General features: G+C 41.2%; 1 protein-coding gene across 2 annotated transcripts in view; it reads left to right on the top strand.

Annotated features, from left to right (window-relative positions):
* LOC135466847 (receptor-type guanylate cyclase Gyc76C-like) overlaps positions 1-14,821 on the top strand; it is a 105,918-nt gene that overhangs the window by 48,043 nt on the left and 43,054 nt on the right. The window contains exons 1-3 of one of the 2 annotated variants that reach the window (XM_064744590.1): positions 516-602; positions 1,903-2,068; positions 13,999-14,780. In XM_064744590.1, the coding sequence (XP_064600660.1) occupies positions 14,406-14,780 (375 nt within the window). In that variant the 5' untranslated portion in view covers positions 516-602; positions 1,903-2,068; positions 13,999-14,405. Of the gene's footprint in view, positions 1-515; positions 603-1,902; positions 2,069-13,998; positions 14,781-14,821 lie in introns of those variants that run through there. The other variant, XM_064744599.1, reaches the window with a different exon arrangement.

The following is a 14,821-nucleotide window of genomic DNA, read 5'->3' as shown; positions in this document are numbered from 1 at the left end:
ATACATATACATGTATGCTTAGGTTTTTACGTTGTACTTTTGACGATTTGACGACGAGGAATCATTAGATGTGTATATATATATATATATATATATTCTGTCTTTTTGTGGAATATTATAGTGAAATATTCTTGAGTACGACGTAAAACACCAATCAAATAAATAAATAAATAAATAAATCTTTTTGTGGCAGGGCGAGTGAATGCCGCCAAAGTGCTGACGCCACTGAAATATCATGCCGAGGACACCACAGATGACACCCCATCCAGACACATTAAACTGACACCGCGCCAACCAGACCCATTCCCTTGCCCTATCTCTTCATTGCTGCAAAAAAAAGTCTGCAAGAATTACCACCTTTCAAGTTTTGGTATGACCCGACCCGTTTTATCCCAGATCTGACTTCGAGGCGGACGCTATAGAAAAGTAACCGTTCACCAAAGCGGTTTATTATTGGAAAAGCATAATTTGTTGTCGATTACAACAGTTTCCTCTGGCAAACGCAATCATCCAACTATCAGTCCATTTGTCTCTTGGCAGACAATCAGATAAACTAAAAGCATCTCTGCCAATTGATGGTTTTTCGCATGGAGGAGATTCAGGTATATGAACTGCTGCAATCGTGTCAACTATCAGGTTATAATGGTTTGATGAGAAATATTCTGTAATCTGTTGCAATCATAATCAACAGTTGGTCTCTTGTGCTATTCAATTCTAAACTGTAGCAATCTTTCCAAACTGTGAAGGCCTGTTGCGCTGTTTGTAAATATTCAATTGACCTGTTGGAATTTTGTCAACCATCAGTGGGCTAGCCTCCTTGTAAATATTCCAGTGATGTTTGAAATTTTGTCAACCATCAATGGGCTAGACTCCTTGTAAATATTCCAGTGATGTTTGGAATTTTGTCAACCATCAGTGGGCTAGCCTCCTTGTAAATATTCCAGTGATGTTTGGAATTTTGTCAACCATCAGTGGGCTAGCCTCCTTGTAAATATTCCAGTGATGTTTGGAATTTTGTCAACCATCAGTGGGCTAGCCTCCTTGTAAATATTCCAGTGATGTTTGAAATTTTGTCAACCATCAATGGGCTAGACTCCTTGTAAATATTCCAGTGATGTCTTGGAATTTTGTCAACCATCAGTGGGCTAGCCTCCTTGTAAATATTCCAGTGATGTTTGGAATTTTGTCAACCATCAGTGGGCTAGCCTCCTTGTAAATATTCCAGTGATGTCTTGGAATTTTGTCAAAAACCAGTGGGCTAGCCTCCCTGTAAATATTCCATTGATGTTTGGAATTTTGTCAACCATCAGTGGGCTAGCCTCCCTGTAAATGTGCAAGTAATCTGTTGGACATTTTGTCGACGACGGTGTACTGGTCTTTTTTTTATAAATTTTGGAAGTGATCTGTTGCAATCTTAGTCAGCCACTCGAGTCTTGAGTGGAAGATTCTGACAAGGTAACCAGTACAGTGATAGCTATGCGTATAAACACACACTGCTATAAAATATAAGCTAAACACGCCTTTTATGAATTAACTAGTGGACAGTTCGTTCAACCCGGTCAATCATGAACCTCTCGCCTCAAATAAATACTTTTTCGAATTTTTATAAATTTTACCCACAGAGGTGACCCGAAGCACACGTTAAATATTCCATGTGCTGTAATGTGGGTCTATTACATTTCTTATCAAGCCGCTTCCTGCATGTTGATTAGCTTCTGCTTTAAACCTTATCAACACTTCCTCATCGGTAATAAGTGGTTATTCTCATATCGTACCCATCATGGTCGGAGGAATCCTTGATCTAGCTAATCATCGGTCAGACTTTACCCATATCTGATTCTCTGATGATAAGACAGTCTCACTTCATATAATATAGTTAGAACTGCACATGCGTTTTCACAGTGCTCGAGGGAAAGTCGCTGCTAGGTCTGCATTATCTCATTATGACGGAGCGGAAAAGGTCGACCACGCTGGGTGAAGCGGGTAAACGGCACTGGGTATCTGTATCCTACAGGTTTTCCTCCAGGAGAACCTGCGGCATCCCTTATTTCCTCGTTTAAAACATTCCGTAAGTATTAACTTCTATCACATGTCATTGTCACGTATTAAAGATATATGGTATAGACGGTAAAATGGTTGATTTTTCTCTCACGAACAACCAGTAGCGGGTTTCTCACATCGTGAACTGTTTATGACAAAAATCTGGATTTACTGTATCGTTCATGATTCGGAGGACTTTGTGTTTTCTCATACTGCTCCACGATCAGACAGGCTTCTTCAGACTTTCACTGCATATTTCGGTATAGCCAGTATCACCTGATGTTAATTAAGGTAGGCTATTATTAGAGGTACCATGCTATTGACATCTCCAAGAAGCTAGTACATGTAGGCCTACTTTACATCCTGAAACTCACATCTCATTAATCTCAAAGTATTGACAGGAACACCAGAACAACACAGCGGCTAACACTGTATTATGCTTAAATTATTTTTAGAATTGCAGAACACTCATTCTGGATTATCCAAAACAAATGGCGACTTAAAGCCAATTATGCACATGTACTAACATACATGTCGTTAAGCATTTTAACACGCTTTTGTGACATCCCAACGAAACATAGGTCTGTTCTTCCTTGCCATTGAACGGAGAGTTTTACGGCTCAAAGCCCACGCGCCCTGAGGGAGAAGTCATCTACGTTTGCAGCAGATCTGTAGCTGCACATTTTTTCACGCAGGTCTCGGCACACAGAGTCTCTAATACGAGTAGCATCAACTAGCTAGATGAGTGCTTCGGGAAAATGAACTGAGTAGGCATCAAATTTGTAAATGGCTTCTAAGTCTGGAGCATTTGGGTGAGAGGGCAGTGGTAGAGGTGTCAACCAGGCCCGCGGAGTGAAGGGTATTGTGTGCACAGCCAAATGTTACCGTGGTACTCATCGATCCAAAATACAATAAACATTTAACTTGTGATGAGGAGGGTTAATAAAACCCAGGCGCGATGCCTCTCGGCTCGCACAACTAACAGGTTAATCAGATTTCCATATGGCCAGACAAGGCTGACGGAGTGCTGTCCAACACTGGTATTTGTGCCTCTCCTCTACCCTCAAGTATCCACCCCATGAGACTGGTTCATTTCCCAAAGAAAGCCACCGATTGATTCGATTCATCAGCCCCTGTGACTGGGACACCTGTGGTTGACCGCTGGTCAAGCGTTCTATAAGTGTAACCCACTCCGGCTATACTGAGGTCGTCATGCAAGTGGGAAAGTATGATGAAGAATCTAACTCTAGATGACGCTTATTTCAACATTCATAACTTTGGAAAAAAAAAACAAAAACAAAACAAAAACCAAAAAACAGATTGACTCTTATTTCACAGCTTTGAATTTTACAGCTTTGATTTTCACAGCTTTGAAATTCACAACTTTGGATTTTACATGTTAAGGCTTTTCCACCCAAAAGCAATAATGGCAAACTTGACAAATCACCTGGACACTTACCTGATTTACAGAAAAAATAACAGTGTTAATGGAAAAAGACACAGCCAAATGATTATGTCAAGGCTATTTAAAGGAGCTTTGCTCTAACATTCCGTGTCATTCAAAAACGTGCGCTTTGGTATTCATCTGCTCGATTGGACGTCTTGTTGCCTAATTGCATGAAAATTTTAGGTTAGTTGGTTAACTGCTTTGAACTCATAGAGGGAATTCTACTTATACTGGCTTAACACATTAGAACGTTAGGAGAGGAAGTTGATATTTGACAGTATGCTCCAGCTCCCGGGTGTTCTGATACTACTCACTGACCAGTCACCTTCTCCTTACTCAGCAATCATTTCCTGCACTTTCCTCCCACATCCGCCATTGCTACGACCGGGGTGAGACGGTGCCTAAACAGAGCTTCCGGCCAAAGGCGGGATGGCCGAAGTCAGAGGACTGCCAGTTAACGGAAGCTTTGGACAAGGAAATAATAGCCTCCTCTAGACAAAACTGCCAGAATTTCCTCGAGGGAAATAGTTATCCCGCTAAGGCATACAGATTTGAACTTTATTCATGCATAGTGGAGATTCGACCACTGCTTTATCATCATGTATTAAGATGAACTGATGTAATACATCGAACATTCTATATTCATTTGTGTATCGGTGTGGCCCTTTGGTTATAGCGCTGTAAACTGACACGTACATCACGACATATGATCGGAACGTTACTCAGTGCATGTCAATCACGTTTTTGGACAGACAATTTCTAGATTCCCTTTGATAATACTTATAATTGAAAGACGGCGCTTGTGTTTTCTAATTTCTGTTTTACACCGTACTAAAGAATATTCCACTTATACTTTTATCGCGGCCAGCGTTATGATGGGAGAAAATCGGACAGAGCCCGGGAAGGCCCACGGCCATCCGCAGGTTGCTGGCAGACCTTCTCACCTACGGCCGGAGAGGTAGCCAGCATGAGGGGGACTTGAATTCACGGCGACGGCATTGGTGAGATGGTCGTGGGTCCCTGCGCCTCGCTGGCAGGCGAACCCGTTGTGAGAACGTTTGTGCGAACTATCACCGGTTAATGATTATTGATTTAATTAGTAACATAGAGCACAAGTTTGTACGTCACACGTGGTCAGTGTTGTCCGTAGCTTGCAAAAGTCGGTGGTTTATCCGGACACTCCTATGGTTCACCTACTCATATGATTGCAGTTTTAAAGATGCCTTTAAACACCAATCGAATAATTAAAATAAAAAGCCAACATTATAATGTTGTCGTTATTACTGACATGACTGCGTGTCATTTGAAGATAGTTTTAGAAATATCGACTTCATATGGGTGGTTTTAATTCTGTCTCTTGATATATTAATGTTTTAAACCAACAGATAGAAATTTCTGCATCTGTTTAACGCAGCAGTTACCCATAATTTATAATCAGACATTATTAAACGTCGCGACTCTTCCAGCCAGGGACATATCACTCATAGTCTAGCCATAGCTATAATCTAAAATGTATGACAATCATGTCTTAAATGTGTACACAACGACAACTATATATATACTGACGCCAATATATATATACATGAACCAAAACAAACACTTTGTGAGCCAAGTGCAGGTGTTATACAATTATTGTATAAATCTCTCATGAGTAGTTTACATAAGAGAACATAATCTCATACACAAACATTTTTGTTATTTGCTAAATGCTGTGTTTCCGCAGGGTTTGTTTATCAAGGTCAGACAATGGTGTATGGTAAACAAAAGGCCAATTGTGATAAATGTGAAGCGAAGGCGTGGCATTCCACCTATCAGCATCAGGGATATATGTAAATATAGTACACTATTTACGTTATACTGCTTTGCAAATATGGTAACAATGGGATCCGTTATCAACTTGGTCTCCAGGACGCGCATTAACACGGCGTTTCATGTATACCAATACGGCACACGTTACGTAAGTGTTAGATGTTCTACGTGTCCTGTCGATGTAGGGAAAGTTTGGGAAGTTACGCTGTGCATTGAGAAGCTCATGTTACAGAACAGTTACAGTTGATTACAAACTCCATGTCCGGATAGAGCGGTTCAGCCCAATGCCCGGGATTTATGAGATAGTATAAACCTCACCATCCGGGCACGTTCATATAAAAACAATCTTGCAAGCCGAGATACTCAGAAAGACAAACAGTGAACTGTGATCTCTTCGAATGCTGCTTTCACCGATTGCTGTCTGTTTGAGGTACGCGGTGACCTAAGTTTACAGAACAGCCTTAAGTTAAGTTTGTGGGGTTGGAAGGCTGCTAACCTTCAAGTCACGTCAACTGTTTGGTAACCATCCTGAGCGTACCGTATTTGGCAATGTGTCAGGTTTATTTTGAGTACTATTGAATTATCTATCTATTCCTCTCTAGTAAGACGCCAATGAGATGTTACTGAAGATACCGAAAAGATATCATATGCGTACACCCTTTGTTCTTGTATGCCTTTGTCCATCCTGCACAAAATTAGTATGTAAAAATGATTGTTACCGACAAAACGACAGTCTGGTAGTATCAGATTGTATGGAATGATATCGAGTTGTCGGTTTGACTCCAGGATCCTAATGGCAGTGAAATGTACACGAAGAACAGTCTACCCTCCGAAGTCAATAGAGACCTTTGGTGAGAAGGTACAAATTCAACTTGTAACTTTTCAGGATAGGTCTCTATTGAAGCGCGGTCATCAGCTTATGGTGAGAACGGAACAAGTCCTGAAAGCTATGACAAGTCTGAAAGATGTACGAAAACTGCTGTACTTTCAGAACATTTCCCTGCAAAGGCAGTTTACAATTGATGATCATAACGAGTTTGTTAATAAGGAGTTAAGATTTAAGACGGATTTCAAAACCCTTTCAGCTTAGTACACTGTCAGTCTGGAAGCAAGAACTGTATTTGTCAAGGAATCGGAAAGACTGATAAAAGCTAAACTGTAGTTGTTAAATGAACATGCCTTTTTTTATATAATTGTTATTAGATGTTTTCCCTGAAAATCTTGTTTTCTGGGTAATTACATCGGCAAGAATTTTTAAGCATATGGCTTCAAGTTATACATTGCAATAAGTAACGATTCCAAGGGACTGATTTAGAAGAGCCATCTAAGTAGGGAATGTGGAGTGAAATGAGCTTTGTCGCGCCTCGCCTTGAGCAAATCTCTGATAAGAAAGCAAAGACCAGCTTGTCCTTCAAGTCGGCGACGAATACGTAGTTAAACATGACAGGAACTGGCACCTTTGAGCCTGCTGATTAAATCCATCTCATGGATAACTTGTTAGCTGTCCTAGCCCGCAGATAGAAGCAGAGATGTCGTGGTTCTCATTGCTAGATCCAATCAGGCAACCCTTCACCCGCACTTCACGTCTGCCCAGATCAAGGAAACTGGCAGTAAGCTGCCACTCGCCAGTTCCTCCTCTCTATTATATCTCCCATGTCGACTCCACTTTTTCATATTGCTTGGATTTTACTGGTTTTTCTGTTTCTTCAAGATTTTCTAAAAACCATCATCGTTATCTGATAAGTAAGAGAGAGTCCATTGCATTCCCTTGAGAATTGGCTAACTCAGTGAAGCAAAATACCAGTGGGATTATCAGTGGGATGCTGTATCGTGTAGCCGTATGTTCGTCTTACTTGTGAAATTACAGTCTGCTCCAGAAGTTTTGATTCATCGCTGATTAAGCCGAGGTGCTCAAATCACTGTTAAACTTAACTACATTTATAAAAACTAGGAATCGATCCGGTCTCATTACGCAATTTGCCAATCCAATAATCTCTCGTGAGAGTGGATACGTTTGATTTATTTGCTTATAAGTCTGTGGCTTTACCCCGTACTCATGAACGTTTGACGTATACGACGCCGATCTTCTGCGTCGGGTGGGAAATAGAAGAAAACTTGACCAATCGAGTGGACGCCTGTAATTTGTTTTGGAACAAACGACAGTGGCATTACGTGATGAGAAATTCGCTCGATTGCCCGTCTTATTTTGTTACTACGAGGTTTAGAACTACTCCTTCTATTCTGCGCTGTTGATGGTCAGTATGACATTGCAGTCCAAAACTCTGACGCGGACATAAATACGATAGAATGGATGCCTTCGTCGTAGGCGTAATAGGCTCGTGAGGATTAGGCTTTCTTATACAGAAATCCTCATATACACTGATGTCTTTATTTTGTTTCTGCAGTTTATCAGAACTGGCCACCGTATAAGTCCCCATTTTATGACATTTTGCATTAAATTTCAAATTTGTTATATCTTATAATCTTGTTTTGGATCGAAAAGCAGATGTAATAAATACAGTATAGTCTTTGTCACGACTGCCGTTACCGCTAATGAGTGCAATGTTATCATTTCCATTTATTTCTTAAGGCCAGTCAGCATACCCCGACAAAATGGCGACCGAAAGGCTGATTGAGTCACACAGGATAGTGAAAGTTTAAAAACTAACTGAATTATAATGTCCCCTTGTAAAAATAGGTTTTTCTCTCACGAAATTGGTCAAAGCTGCATAGATCATCAGAGAGGTCGTTAGACTCGATGTTGACGAACGGATATGGCTTAAAGTTAGGGATGGACTGTTTGTTATTGCAATCTCCGGCGCCATTTTGGCGTTGTTTTGTATAGAAGCCGTGTAACTTAGTTAAGAACTCATAACAGTTTTTTTCTGACTCAATCAATGATCGGACCGACGCTTAGTTGATAAGGACTTAGCCATAAAAATTACCAAACCTTTTCAGCCTTAAGCTCCAGGACAATGCACATTTCGCTCATGAGAAATGCACATGACCAACTCGAAGCCATTACTTACTGGGGAAACGCATCTTTGTAACCTGTGGTACTTTTGTTTGCCGCAATGAACACCCTAGATGAGGATTATTAACGTGGTAACGTGGAAGATGACCGCGTGAATGTTTTGTATGAAAATATCTGTTAACTTTGTACTTCTGTGAGGCCTAAACAGCAAGATAGGTATATACGTGGATATATTTATTTATTTTATTGGTGTTTTACGTCGTACTCAAGAAAATGTCACTTATACGACTGTGGCCAACATTATGGTGGGAAACCCACGACCACCCGCAGATTGCTGCAAGACCTTCCCATGTACTGCGGGTGTGGAAGCCAATATGAGCTGAACTTGTACTCACAGCGACCGCATTGGTGAATGGCTTCAGGGTCGTTGCGCCGCGCTGATATATGGATATATTTAGAGCAGGACAAACTGCTAAAGTCACGTCTGTTTACATTGATAGATGTTTTATTTCAAAGCAACCCTCATTCCGCGTTCTGGACTGAAGATCGCTATCCGGTCATGTGATTTGAAATGTCTGTTGGGGTGTAACAGATTGATTCTCCATTGTTTTCGCGATGTGGTAGGCCAAGCGCATTGAATATGTGAGGAAGACGAGCAGTGTCCAAGAGGAGACGAAGTGTTCAGGTCTACGTACGAGTTAGCCCCACCCATTTATATTCACAGAGAGTTCTGTGTCAGCCAGACTGTGTATTATAGATGGATACACCCGTGGTGCGCTGTCTGTATAATAAAGGGTAACCCAAGAAGAATAACACCAACAATATATCGATTGATATGTAATACAAGTATGTTTTCACGATTTGTCGGCATCCTTTGACGAAGTGTACGATACATGTCAATTAATCGATCACTTTTTCGTGTATGCTGGTTCGGTCCAAAGTGGTACGGCTATCAATGACTGCAACCAACTGCGAATGACCAGATGAGTCGCGTGGCGTCTTAAGCTTTCTTGTATGTAGAACTTAATGCTATGGGCTTTACGTAAGGAATTACGCTCCTGTGCAAAGTCGGCTTTGCAGAAACAACCTAATTTCTTATTGAAAGTCTTATAATGACTCCTTGTTACGAGACAATGTTTGAACATATTAAGCAAAACAAGTATTAACTTACGGTGATATGCGCGTGGCGCATCTGATTTTTTTTATAGCGGTTTGTATAGTAACATGTATATGAATAGTAAATAAAGGTTATATAGGGATTTGGATGTCAGAATTATTGTTCCATTGTGAGGTGAAAGATAAGACAAGAAGCGCAAAACGAATGCCGGCTCTATTCTACGAAACAGTAACTATGGTAATATCTTGTACGTTATTTCTATCAAACGCTTTTTTCTGAATGATGTGAAATAAAGATGCGGGCCAAAAGGTCAGTTTAGCAAGGCGTCTAACATCAAAGGTGTACCAATAAGTGTTGTGCTACACAGTGTGAAAGACCGCTTTTATCTTTGAAGAAATCATGATACCTCATCTTTAGATACATTACTAAAATATCATTCCACTGGATGATGAAACCTCTGGGGATTTCTGCGGATGAAGGATGGACTTGATTACTCCAAATAACAGACCTTCACAGCGGGAGAGATAATATTCAGAACATTTTGTTTCTTTTGACAGGGTCACGCTGACCCTGACAATGCTCTGATGACTTTAAATGGCATTCACTGAGAGCGAGTCCTATTAAAACAGAATCCATACCAATGGTAATGATCTTGTTCTTAATTAAAGAATAGCCCTTGTCCACTTAAATACAGAACAAGTGATAGATAATGACCGGGGATGTTTGCTTAGTCTGTCTAGCATTCAGACCGAGCTATTTAGGACAGCTATATGTGTATGTCAACGACCAGTGCCAGACTGACCGTGGTGGATTGACAGAATAGTCAATATCACATATAGGTATCATATATTACAAGTGGTACAGCGTCTTGGTATTCACAGTGGGTGCTCAATGTGGCGTATTTAGTAGCATGGACATCTTCAATGGCACTGTAAATACAGACCTTCAGTCTGTAGTCTGGATTCATCTGAATTAGCAGAGATACCTGGCACATCACACGTAGTATTTACAATGTCGAGGTAATGTACGTCCGTGAGGGACAGTAAACCGATTTGTCTACAATGCCCTATTACACTTTAGTATTTTACACGTTCCAAAAGCCACGTATTGCTTATGCTGTAATTGTTGCATTTGTTTTCCTTTTCGCCAAGCAACAAACTGTGTTCATATCTTCCTGTATGGTGTGAAGAGGTCTTCAGCGGCTGCATGATTCACAACACAGCTCAGATTATGGAACACGTATCAAGGTGAAACATTCACGGAATGACCTTGAGTAAATTGTTCTGTTGTGGTCAAACAGCGTGCTATCCGGCCTTATAGTGTAGGACCGCAAAAGTAAAAGATTTCTTGAGACAATGCCAGAATAAAATCATGTCATTCCTTTCTGATTGCAAAGCTGTTGAAATTAATGAACATTCTCACAAAATGTCTGGTGAATATTGTTAAAGTGTATTTAGTACTAAGCTATAGGTGAGCGAGACGCAGGACCCACTGCCGAAACAATTTTCTTACAGTCGAACGTTCATTAGAACATGTAGAGATTGCAGTTGCTTAAGATGACGAATCGTATTTCCCAATTGGAATAGTGTTTAATGCCACATTTCAGAATTTTTCTGCTAAAACGGCTACCGAACCAGGAAATGCTCGATTCTAGCCTGTCATCCTACTGGGTGTATAGTGCTACAAGCTGGCGCGGTTTTAGTGATTTAGCGGAATATAAGCTGTTGAGGATATCACTCAGTATAAGTTTAGCTGTTGGCATTCCTCATGATTGTTGTCACCACGAGTGGTGGGCGGTTTAACAGTCAAAACATTCATCTCCACACACGTTGTGGAACAGCTAAACTATATCCTCCTCGGTGAAGTGAGGCATCGTAAATGCCATCTGAAATGTCAAATTTTCCAACACCTAATAAACGGGATCAACATTTACTTTCCTATTTTAATTCCCATGATTTAAAAAGGCCAAATATATTTGTTATGATTGATATTCAATTCCCTAAGTTCTTTCAGAAAATGTAGGTCCCGAGCTTCTTAATAATACTCTCAATGAGGTAAATTACAGGGATATATTTCAATTAACCTTTGTTTATTAATTATTAGCAATATTATATATTCCGTATTTTATGAAGGAGTATTCTCTTATGGAAAAAAATTGTCCTTAGGAGTATATGTTACAATTATAGGTTTTCTACTGTATTTTTAATGTTTGATAACAGAAATGCATTTCCATGCAAGACCCTCGTGAAAATATGGGTTACTCTCATGTACTCGGGTTGCACAATAATTACAATAAGAATTGGTTCTATCAAATGTCTCATTTGACATCTCCCTCTAGTTGAGGTCAGGCAATGGGAATTGGTCCCTGGAGACGATCAGTCGGTCTCAGTCACGGGATATTATTGGTGCTGCAACCCACGCCCGCAGACGCAGTCTAAATTACTTCTATTCGAAAGTCTTTTGTTAGATTGCATTTTCTCATCAAATAAACTATTGAGCTAATTTGTTCTTGAATGGGCTCTCGAACATTGCCCTCTTGAGAGTCTAACAGCTTGGAAAATTCATCTTGCCCAAGATGTGCAGGCGAATATTGGCAACACTCATCACTCTTGAATATAAACAGGCAACCTTGCACAGGCATTTCATGTCATATTGTCTATTTTGGCAAACCAAGTTCTGAGAAATTTGGTTGACATAAGTCTGGTAACTAATATGTTAAGTCCATTGCTTGCAATATTAGTAATATGTGAAGTCACAGAGCTTTTGTACAAATCTGGCTAGGTAGAACACGCGAGGTGTTGATGCCTATACGGTATCTTGCTTGCCGCGATGAGGACGCATCGAACCTGACGTGCTGAGGTGCAACAATCATGTCAGCTCAAAGCAGTACGTTACACGCTTGTGTAACCTCACGAAGCAAGATTATGTCAGCATGATTGTTATTAATGTCGCCAGACTGACAGTGTTGATTTGATTACTGTGCTTTATTGTATAAATTGCGAATTGCATTGCGAGGAGATGTCACCTTGGTTGTAGTAGATCACGCTCTTCCGGAGAGAATAGATCCTCGTTATTGGTTTAAGGTGCTTTGGAAAGGTGGACTCTTAGCTAGGAAACAGTCATCTAGAAAACCACTGAAGTGAAGATGTTTACTGATAAACTTGTCTTCATCACTGGCATCACCTCCAGGCTCAGTAAGATCGGATGATGTTCGTTTTCCCGGAATTGTCAAGTTTCCACTAAACGCCGGTGTAATTATACGACCAGTGTTCCCCATCCAAATCAGTGCAGCTGGACTCCAGCACGCTGGTTTTGTCTCTATGCAATCAGCGGTTTAATTCACTGCTTGCATGCATGAAACTGACGATGCGTATCGTAATCTGGCACGCGGGTTTTTGCTTCAAGCGAATCCCAAGGCCATAACTCCGAACAGATGGATTGCTCGAATTACTGGACATATTATTTATCTGTCAAATGTCTGGATGGCGGTAACGGGCTTCTAGTCTCATAGAAAGAATGCGCAGCTCATCGAAAACACTACCTATAAATTCTAAACCCATTGGCCTCGCTCCATGAGATTTTCAAAGTCTGTTTATCAAAGCACAGTATGATTCATGCCGTACGGCTAGTAAGATCTGCGACTAATTAGAATGAGTAGTAGCCTATTACAGCATGGCAAGTCAAAGCTATCAGCCACGTGGAGCACGAATTCGGCTATGTTGTTAAGGTGAGATTACCTAGCGCTCTTGCCACCTAGCATCTCACTGTAATCTATTTAGAATAACTGGGCCCCATCGCCCGAGAAGGCTTGAGATATCCGGTCACACGGTCGATTCTGATGGGGCCACATTGCTAGTGGCCGGGAAGGAGGGTATCTCGGGGCCCGTGTCATATATGATTTGTTGCCTCCAGTTGCTCACTTTACTCATTATCTCTACTAAAGAACTGGTTTGCACATACGCTCACCCGATACACAGCCGTCCTTTGACGCTCTGGGGAAGTTGGCTACATGGACAACTGATCGTCGTTGCTAGCGTTTAAGTTCTTGTGCCCTTATTTCAGGCATACGCCTTTAAACGCCTCTCTTTGGTACCTTCATAATCAGAGGTTTCAAGTTGATACACTTCTGGCACATTGTGAGTTAACACACACTGATAATGAGATTAGAGTATGTGAAAAAAAATATCTGGATAACTTCGGTGTACTCTTGGGATCTGATAAAATCATTAAACGTTAAAATAGTGGATTATTTATCTGTTAAATCAGATAAACTGTATTGTAGCCAATCTTTAGTAATTATCTGATGTGAAGTTTAAGTTAGTTAGCAGGCATTGGCATTCTTCATTATTTACCTGAAGTATCCATATAAACAGTAATATGGTTGTGCTGAATGGCCAACAAAATGCTTTGTATTTGGGGATCATATTTCTGATCTTCGACACCCGATTGTACGCTCCATTGCCAGGCTTAACGACACCTGACAAGCCCGGTAGATTCCAGAACTCCAATCAATTATACAGTCCTCCACTATATGCGGAGCTGTGTATTAGTTATAGCGCTGGCGAGCCAATTATATCGCCGTCGTTTGATTAGCTGAGTTGTGTTTTACAGGTTAAAGCTCAGGGACAGTTGGTTGGTCCTCTCCGCTCCACCCAGTCCGTTGCGGCAGCCTCTCGCTGGACTCGCTCTTCTCCACAACACAACTAGACAACACGGACCAATCGTCGGCTCATCACTGACTGGCCGAGCAGTGTGCCGCTCGCTACTTTCCCCAACAGCCGCCACCAAAAGTCTCCGCGACGATGTCTTCGTCAAGTCGTGCTCTGTCCACGAGTCGCTGGAAAATTGTGCCTACGTGAGTGATTCTCCCTCAGATCTGTTGGTAAGAAATGGTCAGCGTGCCTGTTAAAAGTCCTCTCCAGCATCAATGAAGGCACTCGTGGAGAACATGACCGCACGTGTGTCTTTTCATCACTTAACAAATAGTGGTGCCAACATGGGATTTACTCTGGTTAACCATGGCAATCTATAGCTGTCTGTTTTTTGTGTACGTAATCGTGTTCGTTGTTTCCATTTTGGGCGCCACCGGAAGAACAATAAAATTGGGCTATTTGATGGCCGATCGGTCAAAGGTGTACGTTCGGGAGAAGCAGGGTCGGGTGATATCCGGGGCGATGACCTATGCTATCACTCAAATCAACAACAACAGAAGTGTTTTACCGCATCACAAATTGGAATTTATCTGGAGTGATACAAATGCTGACAAACTGATGAGTATTCGTCGCTTGACGGAGCAGTGGGAGGACAAGGCTGTGGGGTTCTTTGGGCCTGAGGACACGTGTACTGTGGAGGCTCGTGTAGCCGCCGCATGGAATCTGCCTATGATATCCTATGTGAGTAATAACCTGTTCACAAACAAGCAAACTGTGCTGTA

The sequence above is a fragment of the Liolophura sinensis genome, chromosome 1 (genome assembly GCF_032854445.1).
Source record: "Liolophura sinensis isolate JHLJ2023 chromosome 1, CUHK_Ljap_v2, whole genome shotgun sequence".
NCBI classification, from domain to species: domain Eukaryota; kingdom Metazoa; phylum Mollusca; class Polyplacophora; order Chitonida; family Chitonidae; genus Liolophura; species Liolophura sinensis.
This window is presented reverse-complemented; position numbering and strand designations above follow the sequence as displayed.